Below are 25,447 nucleotides of genomic sequence, written 5' to 3' on the forward strand. Positions count from 1 at the left end.
GTCATAGTAGTAAAATTTATTTACTGGTTATAATACATAGAAATTGGTCTGGTTTTGTTGTCCTAAATATGCATTACATGCATACAGAATCACTACTCTACACAACAAAGTGTTTACACAATACTCATATCTAGATAGTTCCTCCAAATACCATATTGAATCAAAAAAATTGAAAATATAAAATTGATGTACAGGAATTAATAGAAGATTTAAAATGATTAATAAGTACGATTATGGCAACATTAATTTGTATGAACTACATTGTATATAACCTTTAACCTCTACCCTCAGGTGGATGTTCCATCATACAGAAACCAAATCACCTATCATATATTTCTGCTTCCTCATACATCCCCCATGCCTTTTAATAGCCAGTATCTAAAAATCAGCAATTTCTCAACTGTTTCCTTGTAAAAGGAGGCTGAATATCAACTTAATGAGACATACATGTAAATAGCTACTCCATATTTCTGAATTTGAACACAGATTCCTAAAGCAAATATTACATGCATAACAAGAAATTTCACGGTTTTTACAATATTAATTCATGGTCTTCTAACAATGCTAACTGGCTTTCCACAAGATGCCAAGAATTAGACTTTACCAATTTAAATGAGAAGCTATTGATTTTATCATAATCAGCAGTGCTTCATTCTCACACAAAGTGCTTCATACACAAACAAATGCATCATATTTTTGCATACAAAAAATTTCTATTATGGTTATCAATTTGATCAAACTAGAAAAAAACAGAAAACAAGAGTACAAGATACTCTATAAAAAGTCCAATAGTGAAATTTTTATCTTCTCCATTTTATTTGTAGATCCTGAGGGTCAGAGTGATGCCTTTGGGGTGGGGATACACCGCCACCTCTCTAATTCTTGTGGTCGTCCTTGTGTCTGCAGACCAGCACTGGTACATGGGCATGGTGAAGGATGTAGTCGCTAACGCTCCCCAGGAAGGTGCGGCGGATCTTGCCCATTCCACGTGTTCCCGTGACAATCAGCTGGGCATTCTCGTCCTTCGCCACCTGGCAGATGACTTCACCGGGGCTGCCGCCAATGCTCTTAACTTTTCCTCCGATCTGCACAAGAAAATAAATAAATTTAGTTTCAGAGAAAGTTAAAACTGACAAACGTTCTCACAATGAAAACATGTGGATCTAGAAGAGGGGTCAGGAAAATTCACTCATGAAGATTACTTACTTAGTAAAGTTACTAAAATTGGGTCATAGACATCCTCTCCTTTGCCTGAAAAAAGATTTTTCTCCTCAGACCCCTTCCACCAACCCATCCCTTTGCCCTGATAATTTCTGGTTCAGGGCTTGAAACATGGCTTCTTTTAGATAACTTTATATATATTAGAACCATTTTAACAAAAGCTTGGACTTTTGGGTAGTTGAGTCAAAAGGCAATGCGACATAGGCTTGTCTATTTCATTGTAGGCCACTCAGCCACAGCTCTTTGAAATAAACAGGATTTGTCTGGCTTTTGAGTGAAGTCTAGCAATCACATTTGGTGTATATTTCGCTTGAAACCAGTGTCATTTTAACTTGTTTTGACGCAAGAAATAGATCTTTACATCCTACTGAAAGTCCAAGGTCTTGTTAATATGGTTCTATATGTTAAACTTTGTGTATTTTGCTATTTCATACAAGTATATAACAAATAAAACTTACTAAAAATATAAGTTTTTATCTTTGTAATTATAAGCAAATAATTTAATCCCAAAGGTTGCGAGAGAAACTTTTAAATCTGTAATTTACAAGCATCCTGGCTGTTTATGGTATTTACAGAATCCATACAATGATAGCCCCCAATTAAGAATGAATTATTTATATTCTAAATATTCTGTACACATGCCATTTCTATCAGTGACCCCCCCCCCCTCCCAATCCCTTCCTATTCCCACGCAGCACAGTGACCTATGGTTGACCTCAATGAGGCAGAGCTACAGCCATTCCTAACCATTATATTTTATTCATCATTGTCTCCTCATGCTTCTACACACTAGCGCAGGAACAAGATTTAATTTCTTTACAGTGAAAAAAAAAAATCAATGACTGCGGAACAAAAACAAGGAAGCCACACGCTGCAAGTCATCAATATTACCTCTTTATTCATTGAACGTGGGCTAATCCCATCCTAACAATTAACACTGCAAAGATGCGGCCTCAAACAAACCTGTTTCTTTTTTTAAAAGGCATAATGATTCACAGATGTGTCAATACTAAGTATGTATACAAAAGCCATCTGGGCTATAAATGTACACATCGAGATGGATAGCAAGATAAATTGTTTCACATATTGATCAGCAAAAATAACAATGAACATGGAAGGAATTAAGGAGAAATTGAGAGAGAGAGAGAGAGAGAGAGATGCTATAAAGTGGTAGTCTACAAATGCAAGGATACAGAGTGGTTATTCTAATAAACTGTCTCAATAAAATTCTTCTATGAAGGCCAATTACTCAAAAGGTGTTTCAAACTGTGTCGGACTAGGGTACGAACCCCCCTCCCTTATCCATCCATTCAAGTGTGCACAACTTGTCCTAAATCTAGTGCACTGCACGCATTTTATATTATCCAAGCATAATTCATGCATTGTTTGAAATTCCATTGAAGTTCTTTTCTTTTGTATAAAATATTTCTCACAATGTTCTAAATGGAAAAGTCAGCTGTACATGAATGGTACTCTGCATTGGTTTAAATATACGAAGTATACAGTATCTTCAGTTCTGAGCTGAATATTTCTAATGCAGTTCTACATTCACCCATACAATATATCATATTGTGTTCCATTTGTAAATGTTTTTCTCAACTTTTTCTTTAATTGAAACTGCCCTGTAACCCAACAGAGGATCTTTCATTTGCTGCCTATGCAGCTTTTCTAACAGTTCAAAGTGTGTTACAATTCACTCCTTCTACTTTCACTTTACTCCGGCCTACCCCATGGTCTTTCATTTGCTGCCCTAGTTTCTCCAACAGTTCCTTGATCCTCTTCTCCTCTTCCTTCCACATGTCAGTCAGAACCGTCACATCGGCCATCACCATGGCTACAAACAACAATTCAGAATTGAGTTACAGTACTAGGCATTATTTAGGGAGCAAAAAAACAACATTCTGTTTCATCAGAATCTTTAACAGAGAAAAAATGTCAAGCAAGTGATATGTAAATATGTAAAGTGTTTGTGTATTATCTACATGTACTTCCCTAATATCTAATATTTGGTACACACAGTCTGGTGAATGAAAATTTATTAAATTTAAATTTCCGAAATTTACCCCCCCCCCCCCCCCCCACAAAAAAAAAAAAATTGTGCATGTTTATGACAAGGACTTGAATCTACTCCATCTTCTACTTTGTTTGGTTAAGGACACTACTGAACTACGACGACATATTTACTTCTATATAACGCTGACTTGACAGAGCTCTAGATTTGCATTCAACCATGACAGTGCATTGTAAATGATGACGAGGAATGCTGTTGAACCCATGCACTGTCAATAAAGCAAGCTCCGAAAAAACATGCTGAACTGAACATATCTATAGCGCTGTAACTAATTGGGCCTTGGCAGTTTAGTTCTCAGCACCCTATGGCATGAACTGGCAAATTCTGGAAGCTCTCAAAACTTACATTATGTTTAATAGAGTTTTTGAGTAAAAGGGTTCATAACACTTCCACATTGTACATTTATGATTAGTTTTACAAAACAACACTTGTATTGTCTCAATCATGTTTGTTAATACTGTGTAACTTAGCAATATATATCGATTCATTGAGAACATAAGTATATTAATATATATTATGTTCCTAATGAATCACTATTTCCATTGAGTGGGGATCAACATTTCAAAAAATTTAAAAATTTGATTTAATATCAAAATTTCAACGCAATCCCCTTGGCCTTAAAATACCACGTAAAACATATATCTATTGTCCATATTCTATGCTATTTTTATTTATCTTGCACACATGTACAGATGTACACAAACCAACATTTCAGTGACATGTTCAATATAGATAGCAGTGTGTACACAAGTCATTCAGAGCCATAACCCATTATCCTAGTCACTCGAAATGTCGTTAAGTGATCCATAAACTCCATAGTACTGCTTTAAAATAATGCATACACATATTCCAAGCAGACTTCCTCACAACTTCAAGTGCATACAGATTTGAGACTTTCTGCCTGTGCTTCATTAAAGTACCTTGTAGCAGTAACGCTGCATTTCATGTTGAATCATCAGTCGCATTTCTGCCTCTAATTTTTACATTATGTATTATGTGAAAATTCATACACCAAAGTACTACTTGCTTCAGCATGCAAATGAAGACTGCATAAACAGCATAATGGGTTTACAGCATAATGTGTTTACATTACAAGATCGAAAAACAAGGTTGTTTTAAAGCAGCTAGTCTGACTTTTGTTGTTCACTGCACTGAATGTTTCTACACCTGTCACAATGGGCTACATTGAAAACAAATTCTGTGATAAGATTAACTTCTTGTCTGATATTTAAAAAAAAAAAAAATGTTGATTTATAAAACGAAGGTCATGTTTAAACAAACATCAAATTTGGGTCATTACTATGATGAGTTGTACTATAGTAATACTCTCTGATTTCCAAATTACATTAAAAAACCTTCATAACCCCCCCCCCCCCCCACCCCCCTGAAATTTAAAATACTGTCCTTTCTATGAAAGCCTATAAAAGCTTAATTGATATACAATAATCAAAATATGACTTGCATACAAAAAAAATGTTCTAAATAGACTAGAGAGTCTATATAATAAAACCTTGAAGAGTAAATTTTTCTATCACTGAATTAAATGTTCAAGTAATAAGAGCAGCATAGATTACGACAACCCCACTTTGGATTGTGGAAAGGTCATTCACTAAGATATGGGCATGCACACATGATCATGACTATGTGATGAATGGCCCAGTAGATGCCTTGTGCAGATGTGTAGCTTGTGTGACTATGAATAAAATAAAGATTCTACATAGTGACTGCGGATCTACTTATAAATGATGATCAGTCTATTTTTTTTTTATTTCTTCTTGAACCAGATGGGGCAACAGCTGTGTTAATTTTATAAATTTAACAGAAACATAATCATGTATCTTTTTTCTTCAAACATATGTGTTTCAAACTATATTTAACTTAAATATAATGTTTTTAAAAGCTTTATCATAGTTTAATTATCATTTATTGGTAATACACTTGTTGACCAAGCAGGGAGAAATAAAAAAAAAATCAATTGTAATCCCTTCATGATTGTGTTACACACTACAGTACGCATCACACAGCTGTACAAGCAGAACAATTCCAACTCGGACGTTCATTGAGAGCTAGCTCACACCACATATTTTTTCACCTGCCAACAACCATCACCACAGGTTATTCAAAAGATGGGTCTTATTATACTACAGGTGGAATTCATATTAACCATGATTACAATTGAAAAAGCAGTGTTAATGTCACATAAGTGACTGTACATTGAGGGATTTATACAATGCAAGGGTCAATTTTTAAATAAATTGAATATAATATGGAAATATTTAGATCATTTTCTATGAATTACATGTTTGTGCTACACTGATATAGAATGCCACCCCCCCCCCCCCCCCCCTTTAAAAATACAATTACATATACTTTTTATTCATGCAACATTCAATTATCTTTCTGTATCACGACCCCATGCAAGCGGAAATGGCTTCAAAAATAACTACACAGAAATCCTTTAACACACATTCATTTTACTTCCTTTTGCCTAATTATTCACAGCTCTATATCCCCCATTTGTTAGATTATGTATCAGTACTGTTACATTATTATTGAGAAGATTTTACGCCCAACATTTTAATGCAAGTTATAAAACTTCCATTGATTTATTACCCCTTTTTGTTTTCACACCAAGTTCCTAGCAACTCATTAGCTCTACTTTAATTTTGATGATGACAAATTTCTGACTGTGCTTGCTTCCTTTATCAAAACAGCTTATAAATGGCCGGTTCAGCCTCAGACAAAAACAACAAGTTCAGCTAATGAGCTTTTATGAATTTCATACTTCCTAAATTGCCAATAAAAAACCATAGCCACATGTCAACAATATTTTTTTTATTGAATTCTTCCAAAATGATGCAAGTTCTAGCTATGCTACAGGGCTGCGTTCAGGATCGTAGCAGCTAGCCTTATAGTCGCTAGGTCGTAAATATCTAGGTCTATTGAACGGACTGCAAGGTTGGCCGCTAGGTCTCATATTTGAAGTAGGAAATATTCAACTAAAGACTAATTACATCAACATAATTTGTAAATTTCAAGCGGAAATATACATGTTAAAATTCATTATAACTTAAAGGATGAACAAAATATCACTAAATAAATATATTTCATGTTTGTTACAAAGTGATAACTAAGGTGGCCATCTTGAATTTGATGCTTAACATAAAATATTTAGGCTACGAATATCTACGTAGCAGCTAGGCTAGCTTACCATTAAAATACGTAGCCCTACGTAGCAGCTACAATCTTGAACGCAGCCCTGGCCTCTCAATCTTTTAATCCAGAAACCATCCCCACTTGTAAGATTTAACCTACCCAATCCCAAATAGACACAGTCATGATATTTCTTAGTGAATTCAGAACACCAATTATTGTATACCCTTGTATAGAAAACAGTGTAAATTTGCTTGATTGTAACTCCATCATATGAAGTTGTCTTTTGAATATATAAACTAATGTTAAATTTCTGACCTTCAAAGGTCAGACCTCTAACCTTTGACCCCTGTATTAACAGTGATGCTGCAGTATCTGTATACTTACGTGATTGTACAACAGTATGGTACTCAGGACAGTGGACAAAGATCACATGATCCCCCTTGTGGTAGGCATTCTTCATGTACCCTACAAAAACAAAAACAAAGTTTTATATATAATCAGAATTGTTACGTAAAATGCACATGATGCAAGTTTACTTAGAACAATAATAAAGACATGTGTCAAACGTTTATTTCACTACATCACACAACACTGCAGCTTTAATGACTAACATTTATAAACAGTGCTCATAAAGAAAATAATCAAAATTCATACATTTTTAAGAAAACTTTAGTAGCAATTGTAACATGATTTTAAATTCAACAAGTAACCACAGAGGGCCTGCTCCCTCCATGCAATATATAAGTGGTCACCGTCAGCTATTGCTCCTACACTTCTGCTCCAGGTGTGTCAAAGTGACCAGGTGTATATGTACATACCTCTTCAATCATCCCCCCTCCCCCCTTAAAAAAAAAATGACAAAATTGGTGTGTACTGCCACAAAGCTATGTAAAATATGTGCAAACGTGTATTTCACATCATGTGGCTTTTTCCCATTTGCATGGTTCCTTATTTCATGATGATGAAAGCCACAGCATGCTCCACTTGGCTATACATTGGTAGTTCTTGCAAAATAAATCTTATTAACAAGATTTATTTTTTAGTAAGTTGAAAAAGTAGAAACCTGGTGTATCAGCTGTTACCATTTGCATGAATATATCTGGGATATTTGATACAGTAGAGACTAGCCTTATGGTATGTGAAGAAAATTTGAGCCTATAATGTTAATACAGGTCAGGTGGATTTTCCAAGTAATTATTCTAACTTGAGGCAATTGTTATTTTACTCCCCAAAATGCTCTTCCAAATTCAATTTGTTCTGGACAAGTTGGCAATTGTGACAGGTCCATAGCTGTAGTAATTTGATCATGTTGATCAAGAAGTTGCTGGCATGTGAAAAAGAAAAGAATCTAATTCTTCTTTTCGAGAATACAACGCAATAAATATTGACAAAGAATTAGTTATAGGGTCCTTCATCGGTTTGTAGAACCATAGTTTGGGGGTCGACGACTTGATAGTACATTCTACACAACGAAAATATGCTAAATAGGAGGAAAGCTAAATGGGTCAATAACCCTCGATACACCATGCATTCCGCGATATTCGTGTTCAGTGGAGAAATGTCAACACTTGCAAATAGATAATACGCACTATTTGGTGCGTCCAAGTGCACGCCCGACCTGACGCCGTTTTTTCTCAAATCACGCATGAGTGACTTTAACGTTACTCTCCATTAACCGATCATACTGCTGATGATAATATTTAGAGTTTGAGGTAACAAATGTCATTCATGAAATTAAAATTTGTTGCTACAAAACCCCTAATGTGGATCAATATAAAAGTGTAGACTAACGGGCCAGGCCACGTACGACATTACACATTCACATGCAACTGCATCAAGAACGTGTACAAAATCCCCGCAATGATTCGAGATAAAATACTTACAGTCAAATGCATAATTAGAGTAGTCACTACCGTCCATAGCTACAACAACTGTTCTTTCTGGGTTAGCCATGTTTTCTGTTCTGTTTCTGCGACGAAGTTAAATGTCCGCTGTATCTAAACCGTCTGTAACTGGTCGGCGGGTCTGTAACTGAGTGGAACTTTCCCGAAGAGTACCGAGAATGCGTAAGGTCAGCTGACTACGGCAACGAACTCGGGTCACATTCATTTAATGTGGAGCAACGCGTGGAACGCGTTATAGATATGAATGGGCGGAATGTTGCGGGTTCGATTCTCAGGATCAAGTAATGCTTCATTAAAAGAGAATCAAAACGGTGTTAATGCATGAATGGAAATTTGACAAAAGCAGACCAAACATAACAATTTTCATAACAATTTAGTTAAAATCATCATGAATAATCTTTTCTTCTTTGTCAAGTTTACTATAGCGGTCACACAAGTAACGAAAAACACACTTATCTATTTTTTTTTTTATTTTTTTTTTATCAATTTGTGATGCCTTTTCTCCACACACACTTAAATTCTGAAAGAATTTTCATATATTATATTTTCATACTAAAGTATTATAAGCCGGTATGTACATAAATCTATTGATCTAATTTACATACTACCTCTTACCTCCCTAATCTATGTCCATGTTAAATCATTTGATTTAATTACATACTACCAGACAGACTTAAACAAATATGATGCAATTCTTTTTTTAAAAACAGAAACATAAAATACTGATTCATGATAAAGTTTTGCAATTCAAAAGTCTAACATTTTTTTTTACACCTAATAGTTTTTTGAACTGAACTTTTAACATCACTTTTCCAAAATTCTTTAGCTAATGAAATCAGAAGACCATTCGAAATTACATTCAACGTTTTTTATTTTATTAATAATATAGTATGACATCAGTATTGAACACCCACATCCCCTAAGAAAACAAAATCCGTCGTCGGAAAGTGAGTTACGTGTATATCTTCTTTTTCTGGGCGCCTGTAAAGTGCGAAACGAAATCGAAACGAAACGAAACGAAATCGAACGAAACGAAACGAAACCAATCGAAACGAAACAAAACCAATCGAAACAAAACCAAACCAAAAATCGAAACGAAACGAAACGGAATTTAAACAAAACTAATATCATTTTTGACTATATAAAAGTGAAAATAAATTCATTGAAATAAATTTTTGAACCATAAAATCATTCCTCAGTTTTATTGAAACAAAAACCAATATTAAGTTAAAGTTGTGCAAAGAAGAGGGATACCTGTTTTGTAAGTGACTACATTTCTAATGAATTAGTATTACCTTTATTAAATCATTTCTGGCTTAAAGACTTTGCGAGACAAGTTATTTTGTGGAATTAAAGCCTTAATTGGCTTAAATAAAAAGATTCGTCGAGACTGAAAAATTTTTGACAGACGTCTCTTCCGAATCTCAGACCAGTGCCACACAAAGTGATTCGGGAAAATCTGCCCCAACTTCGGCCGGTTGTTATGTTAGAAATACGCTGAATTAAATCATCTGCTCGCTTCAACTTTTTACTTTGAACATCCCTTTAACTCCCTATCAACATAAAATGTTAGGTCCCTACCGTTAAAAGATTTATATCCCACAAAATATGAACTTGTTTATTTTTCAATTCATTTCCACACTCATTCACATCTCCAATGCTGAAGAGTTCCAGTCAAGGTCACAAATAGCCTGTTTCAGAATATGTCGTACTCAAAGATTTCAACCTTATCATTTTATAAATATTACATTATATATATAAAATTAAAAGGTTTAGTTTTAAATACCGGATATTTCCTTTTCGGTTATCATAAATTCCATATTTTATTTTTTTGGCAAGTAACTTGACATCTATAAAAAAAAAATGCATTTATAAAGTTATTGTTTGCCCTATTATAGTTTTCTATGTAAAACTACGAATACGACATATTCTGAAACGGGCTATTTGTGACCTTGACTGGAGCTCTTCAGCATTGGAGATGTGAATGAGTGTCACTCAGTGTGGAAATGAATTGAAAAATAAACAAGTTCATATTTTGTGGGATATAAATCTTTTAACGGTAGGAACCTAACATTTTATGTTGATAGGGAGTTAAAGGGATGTTCAAAGTAAAAAGTTGAAGCGAGCAGATGATTTAATTCAGCGTATTTCTAACATAACAACCGGCCGAAGTTGGGGCAAATTTTCCCGAATCACTTTGTGTGGCACTGGTCTGAGATTCGGAAGAGACGTCTGTCAAAAAATTTTCAGTCTCGACGAATCTCACTGAGATTACCTGTATGTTTCAGATTGCCGCTGTAAATTTTTAAGCCGATTATCCGAAATTTGCAAAAATTATATAATTGTGTAAATAAGTGATGTACATTCCTATACCTTTTAATGTTTCTAATTTGTTTCATTAAATGATATTCAGACGTTTAGAGAGAGAGAGAGAGAGAGAGAGAGAGAGAGAGAGAGAGAGAGAGAGAGAGAGAGAGAGAGAGAGAGAGAGATGCCTTAAAACTTATCAGCGACATCACATAGCAAAGTATATACGCAAGTTTTGGGAGAGAGAGAAAGAAAGAGAGAGGTAGAGATATGACGATGATACTGAAGGGGACATTCTAACATCAATTTTCTTTCTATCTATTTGAAATATTGTAAAAATGAAACGATCGAATACAATGTGATGTAGAGCATACCGGTTGGTTTTTAAAAGCGCTTTGATACGAGTGATATTACCGATTCCAGTGATTGATGCCGCCTAGGTATTTCAATTTAACATACTCATTCAAATTTTGAATAGGTAGTATATCACCCATTTTATGCGACGATACGATTGATCAATTGATATCCCCAAATGATAATGAATGCCTAAACGGCGCTCCATAGCTTTCGATTGAACATGTCACACTAAAAGGGGTCATTTGGGCAAACTTTTATTTTTTTAAATAAAATTGATAAGTTGACGTCTTTTAAACATAATTGATTATGTTTTATATATATGTATAATATAGTAATTTTATCGTTTATAGAACATGTAGAAGAAAGTAATATTATTTTGTATCGGGATCGGTGTTATCAATATTCTTTTTGTATAAACACAGGAAGCTAAAAATAACAATGATTATATTTAAATGTAAAAAAGAAAATCAAGGCCACAACTACCACAAGGAAAAGATATCCATATATGGTAATCCAAAGCATATCGCTATAGCGAGGAAACATAGATGAAACTTGGACAACTTGCCATTCTTGAAAAACTTCGGCATTGCAATGGAGGCAAGTTCGCGGGGAAACGTCTATGTAAAACAGAACGGACACTGGGTGATCGCGTCCGGGGGATATGATGCAGGGGGTGGAGTACTGGATAGCGCCCGTGAGAGGGGAAGCGCCATTGGGACTACAGAAAATTACAATGAAAGGTGAGTTCACAATTTATTTCCCCTCATTATACAACGGTTATATTTACATATAGCTATTAGTAGTAATAATAGAACTAAGTATAATAGTAATTAGTATATACATGTATACTTAATTAATACTAGTCTGTAAAGTTGGACCAATTTCACTATCAATAATCAAATTGAATCGACTGTTCACAGTCGATTTTAAATCAATAATGTAAACTTTTAAATTCCAACAAATCGGTGAATTTTTCATCCTGTGTAAAAGATATATAAGCTAAAATGAAAACATCTTTTCTATTTATAATTTATAGATTTATTGCATTATTTTTTTAATGACATTAATTTGATTTTTAATGACTGTTATCGCTATTGATACATGATATTTTTTTTTTTTTGTAGAATGGTTTCTATTCAGATTGTCTTGGACATGAATAAAATGCAACTTTTACCATTGCCATTTCTTCGAAATATACAAGGCACAGGACAACAGGTTAAATTGTATAATCAGAGTTTTAACTTTATTATCGCAGAAAAAATCAAGACGGAATCATGATTAAGAAAAAATGTGAGGGACCAAAAAAAAAAAAAAAATTAAGAATTTTTGTTATATCCATGATCTCACTATATCTGTGTTTGTATTAGAACAAGATTTACTAAAAACCAATGTAATACATATATATGTTAGCTGTTCTCAGAAATACAAGGATTATAGTACATCTATATTGTAAACTTACTGTTTAATTTTTCTTAAAGAGAAAAACCAATGAAAGTGTGAGCAGTGCACTCGAGAAGTTGCAGTTTGAGGAGTATGCTAACCAGTACAGACAATTTATGTACTGTTTGGAGGTATGATGATAAATATAATATGTAAAACCCTTTTATTTGTATAAAAGATGAACAAATTACTGTAAACCAACTTTTATTCGGGTGCGAGAAATTTTCAAAAGGTTATCGAGATCCTTGTCGTTGCGAATATTTCTCGCCGCGAACCAATCCTTTGTCTATAATTTTTATAACAATACAGGTCTGGATAAGGCTTGGTCGCGAACATTAGTCGCCGGGAACTAGTTTATTGGCAGTTAATCGCGAAATAAAGTTGCCGCGAATAAAAATTGGTTTACGGTATCATAATAAGGTCAACATTGCAGGCGTTGTTGTGATATTATCACCCAGAATTTAATATGGACAACCTTTCACATTAACGCATTCTGATATTATTAGAAATATTAATGTTTGCCATAGAATTCCAGTAAATATGATTTGTTATTTTCTTGCGATGTTCTGTGGGGTTTTTTTTTGCATCGGTATAATACATGTTCTCCTATAATTCTGATTGCCAATGGGTTGATTGACAGTTTTACAGATTACTGATCAAACATAAATGCCACAGAATCAGTGGAACGGTACAGAAGCATGTCTGCAACATGCTGGAGCAGATGACATCTACTGGTGTGTACCAGCAAGTACTCATATAAGTATAAAACAGAAATTGAAAGCCTTCCAGAAAATTGTTTTTCTTGTTTTTATACATAATCTCTCAACAAATTTCATCAGAGTATGAGGAAAGCTTTTTTATTTTTTATTTTTATTTTTTGTATTCTTCATACAATTTTATATTTATGATATAGTACTAAATTTTTCTCTCTTTTACCTCTGCCAAAAAATTCAGCAACATTACAATGCTTCAGTCTTGAATAGAATGATGGTTATCTTTAGCGAGAATTGAGAAAGTTTATTTGACCTTACAGCTATATCGTTAGAACTCTTTGTTCCCTCACTGAAGCAGACTCTGAAAGATGTGCATGATTGCCTGAGAGACAAGGAACAGGAGATGATTGGAAGCAAGGCCATGAGGCGAAAGAACCAAGACATGGTCAGCAACTGTCTCGTCCGCGTGTCAAACTTTCAGTATACACAGGTAACAACACCATCAATACAAAAATTCTTAGAATCAGAAAGGTTGATAATGTAATCAATTCTTATGTTTCAAACGCTGAATATTTACAAAAAATTGCAAATGTATATACTTTCTTAAGCCATATTTTCACAATAATATACCAAAAGAGGATTTCATTTATTAATTTTCCATACATTCAGTATATGATCACAGGAGAATTTAATTTTTTTTTCAACAGAAAGAAGAAGATGGAACACTCTCTCTGATGGACTTGCCCAAAGAATGTCTGATCAACATACTTAAGAAACTGGAAAAACCTCGGGACATCATCAATGTGGCCTTGACCTGTTCCACCCTAGAGGTCATTGCCATGGATACAGAAGTCTGGGAGTCCATGTGTTTCTACCACTTCAATGACAAAGAGATCTGTGACTATGTAGGCAATATGGAGCTCTATAGTGTCAACTGGGTTGAGGTCTTCAAATTTTGTCTCAAGTGAGTGAACTAACTTGGTTTTAGTTAGCTTGGCAATTCACATCTTATGCAATAAATTATTACTTTAAAGAGGTCCATCTTATTGATAAGAATTACTACATTTGAAGATATCTGTGGAGCTTCTTAATAATAAACACCAAAAATTGTAACCCTGTTTTGCAAAACTTAATGTAGAGAGACACACAATGTACATACTGGTACATACACAGTATTCATGAGCTGTCTTTTTTTTGTAAAGAGGGGTGCTCCTAATGTGGGTGTATTATATATAGCTTGTATTTTAAAGAGTTTTATGAATATATATTAAAATTGGAATTCATCACAATGTTATATATCTTCGTCAACAGGAAATCCAAAGTTCTGAAGACCTGTTATGGAGATGAGCTGGTTGTCTGTAACAACTGCAGAGGGGTGTGCTGGAGGGTGAGATATTTTTCAGTAACCAATTTAATGTGTTATTTGAGCTACAAATATTCTTGTTTGTTGCTACTTTGAAAATGTGCTCACTGAATTCACATTAGATGAATGTACTAGAAAAAAACCCATCTTTGATAAAAGCAGTTTTAAGAAAAGGTATATTAATTGCTCTTGGATGTTCATAATAAATTTTTTTTTTGAAAATATCTTTAAAGGTATAAGTAAATAATGCTGATAGCACACACCTCAATTTGTTTGGATTGCTTCCCTTTTTATCTCTTAAGAATATGTTCTCTCTTTTGTGTTCTTAAAAAGAAATGTGAACTGTATAACAGTATTTCTGAATCACATCATTGTAACATTTCAGATGTATATATTTTGATATTTTTTTTTTCACAGAGAGTTGGCCATGACTGTATTAGCAATGAGGTGGTGCCATCATTCACCGCCCTGTCCCCTGCAGATTTCTTGAATCTGCTCAATCTGTGACCCCCCCCCCCCCCTCCCTCTCTCTGGCCATGACAGAACATTTCAGGGAGACAACTTTGCCAATGAACATCCACTGTGACAGAGAAATCTTTGTTAACACACGTTTTTTTGTTGTTAAGCACACATACATATGTATAATATAATTGTATGTTTTGTACATGCAATATGCATGTTAATAATTTGCAGTGTACAGCAAACACATTTGTTTAAGTTTCGTTTGATAAGAAATGGAATGGCATTTTAATATGGACTTCAAAGACCATTATCAGGTCTGTAATTGACATTTTAGGTCCTTTAAAGTAATACAGATTTACACCATCTTTTACTAAACATTAGGAAAACAACTCATGGTAATTTCCAAATTTGATATTGTCCCTCCACAGCTGAAATCCTTAAATGAAGGTCACATTTCTTAAATCTTTTTAATAGTATAGACTTGCTAAAACTGCAGCAATATTTTTATGTTTATATATTTGATATATGTACTAGTTAGTACTTAGGACGTTCATATTTTTTCTTCAATGATAAGGGAAAAAAATGTGTAAATGGATTTCAATAAGAGTCCGAGATGAAGAAATATAGTCTGGAATTAATTAGTATATTGTATCGAAGGAACAGTCTCACAGTGGGGACAAAATCATTCAATATGCGTATGATTTACATGTAATTGTTTATAAAACATTTTCAAGGTTGTCATCAGCATTTGATAAAGTATTTAGAGAGTATTTAGTACAGACCGTTAATAGGGTCAAAATGGCATTTTCTAATTTATGTAGAAATGATCTCACTTCAGTTTCTTTGTTTGCTTATCATATATACAGGGTTCCATGCTCAAAACCAAGGACTATAGATAGATATGAGCATTGATTATTTTTAATGTTGATTGACATTTTTCTTTGAATGATTAAGTAGTCCCAACCTTGGCAATCAAAATACAAAATTGAAATATATTTTTTTTTTAATTTGAAAAGGTGGATTGAAGTATTTACATATCAATTATACATATTGTAACTTACATATCATGCTGTTTTTCCTTTTTTTGTTCTTTGAACATTATTTGTTATTAAGATTTTTCACATTTTATAGGATCAACACCAAAAGTACGAGTACTTAAAATACTGAACTGCTTGATATCATTTGATTAAATAAAAAAATAACCATGTTTCATGGTATATTTATATACAAGGTTATGAAAAAAATCAGATGCGGTAGCTTTTGATTTATTTGTTTTTAAATTGTTTGTTATTTTTTCTGTTTGTTTTTGGGCATATTAAAAAATGCATACACTGTAAAAAAAATAAATAAAGTTAATACAAATTTTTGTCCACTTTGATTTTTTATTTTAATATTGGTGATTTTCTACATGGGATTTACACTAATTTGCATGATTGCCTCAGTTCTTTTGAAAACACTATTTATCCTGGATAAGCTATGTTTTCTCTTTGGAATAAAAACGACTGTAACATTGTCCTGAGATGGGGTCTTTTTCTTCAATGATTTCTAGTTCTAACACTGACTTGTATGTTGTTTTGGGAACTGTAAAGAGATATTTAACAAATAACACATAAAATGAATCTCCATTCATCCGTCCATCTATCATCAAATAGATCCGAAAAAAGTGAAATAAACGTACGTAAATTAAGGGCGACCGGAAGTTCTCTTAGCCGGGGAAGCAATCCGACAGCATTCAGAAAATACTTGCACACTTCCGGACCAACCGATCCATTGCTGTTGTGAACACCTAAATAACATACATAAGATTGTTTATCAATAAAAGGTCATTTTGTACATATGTAAATGGGGAAGCTACGGAAAAAATGGATGACGAACAGAAGTCAGAAGGTGGGGGAGAGGAACTTCCCCCCCCCCCCCCCCCCCCGTTAAAACATGCATTGTCAAACTATACCCCATTTTATCACAAGAATCCTTTTTTTCTTATTGTTTGTTGATTTACTTTTTCATGGTTATTGAGTCAGTAATTATTATCCTTTTTGGATTTTGAGCCCCACTCCCCCATTCCACGTCCCTGGCACATAGCCCGGTTTAGATGTATTTAGATGCGTATGACCCAACCCTCTTCTCTCGATCAGTTGTCACTTGTGTATGACAACTTCAATACAATATGTACATGTGATCATACATGCAGTTATTTTTCAACTACAGTGATGTTGTGTCGTTGATAACTCACATTGATGGTATCGTTTGTTGTGGCGTTGGAAGAAATAACAAGTCAGGATCCCTGCCACAGCAGACGACAGCATTCCCATCAGGAAGGCCAGCAACTCCTGTGTCGGATATAAATCATATATATTATCATGTCTAACAAACCCTCTGTATGATACATGACTAAAGTGAAACGAAATGAAGAAAACATTTTAAGCAGGCACACTCAACTATTTTATTGCTGATGTTTTAATATAATACACGCATCACCAATAATTGTCGAGGATGTGATATGTCACCAATTTTTAAATTAAACATTTATAACGATCCACAACACAAAATAAAATGATTTCTTACCTCAGCTGCCATTCACCGCAAATACAGGAAGTTAAAATAAATCAAGAAAAATACTTATAATCCCTAGCAATAACTCGTGAATACTTTCGATATAAACAATATACGCATGTCCCCGGTTTTTATCAATCCAAAGATGCCCGCCAACTCGATATACTAGCTAATATGCTGATTTAATATAATTGTTTAAAATATTAAATGTTTTCTGAGTTCAGGGTAGTTTACTTGGTTCCTATATCTCATGTTACAATTCAGCGAAAAGTATGGAATATTGCCTATGTACATTTTCCAGTGACTGATTTTAATGAAAAGAATCGCTGACGACCTAAAAACACCTGAAAGTCAGTAATGTAAATTACACAATCCAGTTTGTGCTGTCCATTTTTTTTTTGTATTTTGTAACATAATGATAATGTTATGTCTTTTCTATCATACTTTTTAAGCAACTTAACTTCGTTTAGTGTTCGACTTGTTTGATGTAAATTGATTTCAAACTTTATATAAATAGATTACCGTATACTTAAATATAAACTGCGAATTACAAAATATCAGCGGCGAATTCAATAGCTGAGTGGATGACATTTGGTTTTGTGAATTACAGTACTGCACAAAATCTGCATCTTGACCTATTGTATAGTAATGATTATGTATATAGTGAGATATCAATAAAAAGGGAACCTAGTTGATATTATATAAATAGTGCTTGTTTGGGAGGGTAACAGTTGAAATTGACACCCCGAGAAAACCATTGTCAACCGACGCGAAGCGGAGGTTGACAATGGTTTTCGAGGGGTGTCAATTTCAACTGTTATCCTCCCAAACAGGCACAATTTATTTTGTTATACTGAATGTCTTTTTTAAAATTTTTAAGAAAATATTACTGCTTTTATATAGGAATAACGTGAATTCTACAGCGAACCGTACGCGCATAATTTTCGTGCATGTAACATTTTTTAATGTTACCCGTTGCCAAGTGCGTTGCTAACGCTGAGGGTAATAGTAAATATTATTAACTGCGTCTTAACCAATCAGATTTCAGTATTTAACATGAAAGTATAACAAAATAATATAGTACATACCTCTTGTGTTGTAAGCTTCATAACACTACCCCTTTCTTCTCTCTATTGGAATCTTTAGCATCAACACACTTTTAATATATATAATAACAGTTGGTTACATACCCAGTCATAATTACCTCCCTTCCCTTAAAAAGCGTGCATACTACATGTATAACTTTATATTTCATTTCTTTTACAATGTACCAGCGTCGTAGCGCAGTTGTCGGATAAGGCGTTGGATATGCAAGTAAGAAATTCGAAAAACTATTATGGATTTAACAACAGTCAGCTTCATTTATAATATCTAATATTTCTTTTGACAGATTTTACATAGTTCATGTAGTTGCGCTGTATAGGAATATTGCTCGATATCTATGGTATATATACACTAATCAAATAAGTTCAATAAAACTTCAATTTATCGATGTCTATTTTGGGGATTTTTTAAAATAAATTTCCAGGTATTTAGCAACAAATAAGGTGAATATGAGAAATTAACATTATATTTACGTACAATATTAGCGATGAAAACAATATCCTGTGATCTATTTATGATTATGGCCCACTTTTGACAATTATGGATAAATGAAATATATCAGACTGCAGTGGCGTCCGAAGCAATTTCAAAGTTGGGCGGGAGGGGGGTGGGGTGGTGGGTAGACTTATTAGAAATTTTAAAATATAAAGTCAAATTGCGTTTTACGTCATTTTTTTTTATACACATATTGTTGAGCTTTGCATGAGTGAACTTTTGTTAAAATACGTCAACTGGGACCAAAAATGTAATACTTGATTTGTAAACGAGTCTTGTCCGATCTGCTTATTTTCTTTTAGATATATACATGTATCTTCTTTTGTTTTAGAGCTCGCTCATTCTATTCTATTCATGTTTATTAATTTTCAGGAAAAGACCACAAATTAGAACGAAATTTAATATTGCTAGGTCTACAAATCATCGATCTAATGGGTCACTATAAAAACAATATAGCTAAAACACTAATAAAGATATGTAACGTTTCTTCACTATCATCTGAAAATTACCAAACACATTATAGATTTTCTATACTTTATTGTTCAAAAAGGGGCCGTAGAAATGGTAATGGTATACTAGAGTATGGTGCGTTCACCCTGCCTTAAAATTTCTAAATGATAATAATAGTTGATAGATGTTTTTATATAGATCTTTTTAAGACTTCTCAAACCCCTTCCTTTTTTGAAGTATGGGGTTGAATAGATAACTGTAGTTAGTACTATCCAAGTCATGTCGCTGATATTGACAACGTCGCAAAATTATTAATGACAGATATTGGCATCATTACATTTTTTTTTATAATAACGAAAGTTTAAATCTGCTTTTTCAAAATGGCTGAGTCAAGTGTGCACTCTGAAGAGGAGTCATTTCGTTGTCCAATATGTCTCGAGAGATTAAACATTCCGCGGTGCTTGCCATGTTTACACACAATTTGTGAAACGTGTATTCAGACGTACATAACAAGTAAGAAAACCAGAGACAAAGAAGGAGATTTTAATGTTGTTGATTGTCCAGTGTGTAGACAATGGGTACAGGAACCATAAAAGGATATTTCCAGTGAAGATTGGGCAAAAAGCCTTCCGCTGAATAAGTGGGCTTGGACGATGACAATTAATCATGAAAACGAGTCCGTCAAATATTGTTTGTTTTGTAAGCGAGAAGAGTTAACGGTCTTGGCAAAACATTGGTGTAAATCGTGTGCAGAACCTATTTGCGATGATTGCAAAAGGTTTCATAAGAGAGCACCGAGTCTTAAGGATCACGACATTATTTGGTGATATGCAAGATACAGTAAAGTGGAACAAAGCCATTGATATAGATGAAAACTGCACAATTCATCAAGGAAAAGTTATTGAACTTTTTTGCCAAGACCACAAAAGATTGTGTTGTAGTGTGTGCTTTGCAAACCAACATAGACGATGTGCAAATTGTGATTCAATCGATGAAATTGTGAAAAAGCTTAGTAAAGACGAGATGAGAGACAAACTTGAATCGTTATCAAGTCTTCTTCAATGCATTACTAAGCTACAAAAAGAAAATAAGAGCCAATATGATGGACTTTGTACCAAAAAGGAGGACATCTGCTCCTTATTTGCCAAAAAGATTGAAGAAGCCAAGGTGTTCCTAGACCAAGCTCATGAACAGTGGCTCAAACGTTTCGAAGTTGAACATAAACACCATACAGACAATATTGAGGTTGTGTCTGATGAACTGAAACGATTTCATACGACTACGACTCAAGGTATCACACCGGTAATCGGCCAATCAAAATGAACTTAGTCAATTGTAGTTCCATATATACTTCAGAATTATTTTTTTCCTTGACTGCATTTTTACATTTTCCTTTACTCAGTTTTAAAATTTTTTGTACCACTGAGTAGGATATTTCATGTATTTTGTTAGGTGATGATTTTTTTTCACAGGAACTACTTCTTTCAGGGCTCATGCAGCAGCTTCCTGTGGAGTGTGCAGTCTGTTTACAAACAAATGGAAAACACGTGGTTTTGAGGGTAGACCTGTTTGGAGCTAGATATTTTGAGAAAATGCAGTATCGCTTGCCCTTTTTATGGTGTTAGCTGATGAGATAGGTAACAAATAACATTTCCTCCGAATATTTTGTCATGAAAAATACAAACTGATTTTTAAGAATGTTTTCCCCTCTATAGTGTTATATAGTGAAAACAATTACCGGTGTGATACCTTGAAGCAAAATCGATGCTTTCCTCGGTCCTAGACAGCGGGTCTGACAGACAGATTTTCGTTGTGCAATCGAAATTGCACGCCCAAATTACTGACCACTTCAACCATTTGGAAACTTTAAAGATATGGGAGTTGACCGATTCCTATAGCTTTAAATCAAATCAACTTGAAAAATTTACAAAAACTATAAAATTTGAAGATGCCATCCCGTCAAAAAAGCTAAGTGATGCTCTGAATAAAATTCTTGTCTGCGGGAAGTCCATTACAGGTAAAGATTTACCAAGCCCTTTGCCGTGGCTGGCAAATATAAAGTTGATGTCTGCTACCTTTAAGAAAGTATCCGATTGTTATGAAAAGGAATGCGTGGGGTATTACGGACTATTCATCGATGACAATAGAGTTGTCATTTCCAACTTTAGTAAAATATCATTGGATGTGTATGATACATCCAACTACTTTGCAAAACTGGTATATTCATTTAAAAGTGACAGTGAACCGTATGACTTGTGTTATGCTTTTGGGATGAAAAGAGTTTATGTAGCATTTGGAAAATGTGTTGTCCAGTATGAAATTAAAAATGAAGGTACGACATTCGTTGAAGTGGAAAGAATTCCAGTTAAGGGTAATGTCATTGGAATTGCAAAAACATTTGATGGATTTGTTACGGCCAATAAATCATCAACAACATTTCGTTGGAGTGATTTTTCAATAAAATGTAGCCTACTAAATGGCAAATTAAGAGACTGGCCTGTCATTTGTTCGTCGTTTTGTGGTAGAAAGATAGCATACAACACAGAAGGTGGTGTCATAGTCATGGACACCAAGGGAAATAAGCTGTCGGAATATTCTTGTTCCGGAAGAAAGCAAGTAGGATTGTCTTTCGATGCGGAGGGTAATGTCATTACTTGCTTTTGTGATAGTCAGCCAGAACAAATAAATTGTGACGGAAAATCAAGAAGAATTATCAATTTTGAAGAAACATACGAGTCCTTTATTCCCGGTAACATTACATTCCACCCAGAAGGTCACAGATGTATTGTTTTCAAATATTGTAACCGTGGTTGTACGATCTTTCGAATTTTTGAAATCGAGAAAATATAAACCATTTTTTTTAGTTTTGCGCACAACTGGACCTGTTCGCTCCGATCATGCGTGTTTCAACTATAAACGTCAGAATTAATTTTATTTTAAGAGTGTTGAATGCATTTTAACTGCAGCTCTTGAATTGTTTTATTTGTTATTATTGACTTACACTTTCAATCTTTAACTTTTTTTGCATACTTACATCTGTTAACCACGCTTGATTTCTAATTAATTTGTGACTGAACAATCAAAGTGGTATGAGCTACCTCAAAATCAATCTTCCTATCGAAATGAACAACAAAATTGAGAATTATTTCATAGATTTTTTTCCCAAAATGTGTTGCCAAATAGCGTAGAGCAATGGGCTAGAGCGTTAGCTACAGATTTGTTAGTTATCAGTTCGAATCCCTATTGGGCTTGTATAATTTTGTAAATTTGAAACGTTATTTTGATCAAATATTGTTGAATTTGAAAATTCTAAACCAATGAAAGTATTTTGATTATAATGTATTTTTAACCACAGGAATATCGACACGTGTCACAAACCATCTTAAATATCACTTAATCATCCATATTGAAACTCATAAAACTGTTAATTCTTATTCTCTGACTTTATATAATCACAGAACTAAAATGGTTTAAATAATGTTATCGTATTTTGTACATACAAAGAAACTGTTACAGTAAAGAAATGCATTTAAATCACCGATTTCTATACGATATCTCACAATTTTATTGATTCAATGAGTTATTTTTGCATTATATGCTCGTATTCTTCTGTTGTTGTGAACGAAAATCCGATTAGAAAAACAGCACCCCGTATATTTTGAACTCCACATATAATACGCATTAATAGTTTCGTTGGTCAAAGCTTAACAAATGAGAAATACTGCTAGAATCCTGTGGTATGTATTGCTTTTATGCAACAAACCGTTTTCTATGCAAACTGTACAAAAGTTACGAAGGTTTATCGAGAAACGGACAAAAAATCATTCAATCAAAGAGAATATATGATCATAGCAGTTGTTTTTATTGATCTGAAATGTTTTACCTTTATTTGATATGAGTATATTTTTGTGGAAACCTCGGGGTAGTGTTGTTTTATCTCATTTCATGCTAAGGAATAAACGTAAGCTATTTCATCACGTGATATTGCATCGAAGCGGTGGTGGTGTACAAATTTAATTGCATTGGCATCTATTTGATAGAAAATACTACGCTTTTGGTCCGAATAAAACCAGTAATTTAATCTTACGATTTCGTATATTATAGTCAAAATAAGATGCTTAATATTCCATTTGCTGCCTTTACCTACCCGCATGATAATCAAGGTATATATAAAAATCACACCTCTATGTTGAATACTATTTCTTAAATTGTACAGGTTCGTGGGGACCTAATTTCGTGTATTCTCTCAAGCCTACAAAGGAAATATGACTTTATTACCCTAATTTATTAATTCGTGGAGGCTGTTAATTCGTGGATGAGAGGTACCCACGAATTCCACGAAAATTGAGCCACCACGAAATCTAATGATTCCACAGTAATCAGGAAACATCAAGTCTTGAATTTTAAAAAAAAAATCTCATACCTGACTCCAGGTTTTACTATTTAGTCACACATAAACCAAAAAATTAAGTCATACAAGTTAAGAACTAGTCTTCACAACATTAACTAACTCTTATTTGATTTTTTGGTACGTATACGACTGCACACAAAACTTGAAATCTGTTTATTGCAACTATATAGCTATGTGTTGTTCAATGACCTTTTGTGAAGAACAATACCTAAAATTTCAAATCCGTGCTTTATCTATTTCTGGAGAAAAATTGAAATTGGTAGAAATAGTTTTGCCTCGCGGCACAATGCACGACGTCAAACCTTTTCTGTCTATACGTCGTTGTTAAATCCCTCACATCGTTTACAATAACATTTTGGAAAAAAGGAACAGGAGCAGATCCTTAAATCTTTGGCACTCTGCTCATGTCCCAAGTGATATATAAAATAATTTGCTTTAGAACGCTAAATACAGAAAACATGAGATACGTATATTTCATTAATATGCACCGTACAAAATATGCACGATAAATCAGATATTGATATAAATCACTGATAATACTTGGATTTCGTGTTCTCGTAATTGAATAACAATGGATACTTAGTCTAGTATTTCGATTTCTGGTTCTGATGACTTACTCCTAATGAGTTCTTGTTATAATTATCTACTTATGATACACACGAAAAAATTGGATTTGATCCTTGCTCAAAATTCAGGTCTATGGCTAGATAAATGAGCATGGATTAACTTTGATGCTGTTTTAAGTTTTTCTTTCAATGAGTAAGCAATCCCAACCTTAGCAAATAAAATACAAAACTGAAACAATTTTTAAAAATTTAAAATGACAAAGTTACAGCTCCCACTCTGAGATTCACATAAGGTGACCCCTAAAGATAGCGGTCAAGGGACATACCTTTTGAAAAGCGTTAATTGAACTATTTACATATAATTAAACATATTGTAACTAACACATCATGCTGTTTTCCCTTTTTGTTCTTTGAACATAATTTGTTATTAAGTTTTCTTATAAGGTTCTAAGATCAACATCAAATGTATAATTTATAACTGTGTGATATCCAAGTTATACCATTTGATTATAGGTCCAAAACAACCATTTTTAAATTATATGCAAATATAAGGTTTAAAAAATTATTTGTTTTAAATTGTTGTAAATATGTTTGTATGTTTGTTTGTTTTGATGCATATTAGAAACAAATGATATGCATACATTGTAATAAAATGAAAAATAAAATAAAACCGGTTTTTTACTTTGATTTTTTATCTTAATATTGTTGATCTATTTCATTTGTTTTCACACTAATTTGATTGCCTCATTCATTTTGAAAACTTTTTTGTTATCTGGAATAAGCTATGTTTTTGAAAACTATGTTTATCTTGAATATGCTATGTTTTTGAAAACTATGTTCATCTTGAATAAGCTATGTTTTTTTTCTTTTTTGA

At 33.6% G+C, this 25,447-nt stretch overlaps 4 protein-coding genes across 4 annotated transcripts; 2 read left to right on the plus strand and 2 right to left on the minus strand.

The window, feature by feature from the left end:
* Position 1: 1 nt before the first annotated feature.
* LOC128159570 (universal stress protein Slr1101-like) lies at positions 2-8,490 on the minus strand. The gene is made up of 4 exons (XM_052822699.1): positions 8,332-8,490; positions 6,833-6,913; positions 2,949-3,055; positions 2-1,085 (listed from the first exon to the last, which is right to left on the minus strand). The coding sequence occupies exons 1-4, from the start codon at positions 8,399-8,401 to the stop codon at positions 876-878; spliced, it is 468 nt and encodes a 155-aa protein (XP_052678659.1). The 5' UTR covers positions 8,402-8,490; the 3' UTR covers positions 2-875.
* Positions 8,491-11,422: 2,932 nt separating this feature from the next.
* LOC128159569 (F-box only protein 25-like) lies at positions 11,423-16,309 on the plus strand. The gene is made up of 8 exons (XM_052822698.1): positions 11,423-11,756; positions 12,141-12,231; positions 12,495-12,587; positions 13,097-13,190; positions 13,490-13,659; positions 13,877-14,133; positions 14,481-14,556; positions 14,950-16,309. The coding sequence occupies exons 1-8, from the start codon at positions 11,608-11,610 to the stop codon at positions 15,037-15,039; spliced, it is 1,020 nt and encodes a 339-aa protein (XP_052678658.1). The 5' UTR covers positions 11,423-11,607; the 3' UTR covers positions 15,040-16,309.
* Positions 16,310-16,331: 22 nt separating this feature from the next.
* On the minus strand, positions 16,332-17,797 carry LOC128159573 (uncharacterized). Its single transcript, XM_052822702.1, has 4 exons — positions 17,560-17,797; positions 17,228-17,324; positions 16,673-16,780; positions 16,332-16,575 (listed from the first exon to the last, which is right to left on the minus strand). The coding sequence occupies exons 1-4, from the start codon at positions 17,569-17,571 to the stop codon at positions 16,469-16,471; spliced, it is 324 nt and encodes a 107-aa protein (XP_052678662.1). The 5' UTR covers positions 17,572-17,797; the 3' UTR covers positions 16,332-16,468.
* Positions 17,798-19,971: 2,174 nt separating this feature from the next.
* LOC128159568 (uncharacterized) lies at positions 19,972-25,312 on the plus strand. The gene is made up of 2 exons (XM_052822697.1): positions 19,972-20,887; positions 21,353-25,312. Exons 1-2 carry the CDS (start codon positions 20,362-20,364, stop codon positions 22,444-22,446), a joined length of 1,620 nt encoding a protein of 539 aa, XP_052678657.1. The 5' UTR covers positions 19,972-20,361; the 3' UTR covers positions 22,447-25,312.
* Positions 25,313-25,447: the final 135 nt, after the last annotated feature.

The sequence above is a fragment of the Crassostrea angulata genome, chromosome 8, assembly GCF_025612915.1.
Source record: "Crassostrea angulata isolate pt1a10 chromosome 8, ASM2561291v2, whole genome shotgun sequence".
NCBI lineage: Eukaryota > Metazoa > Mollusca > Bivalvia > Ostreida > Ostreidae > Magallana > Magallana angulata.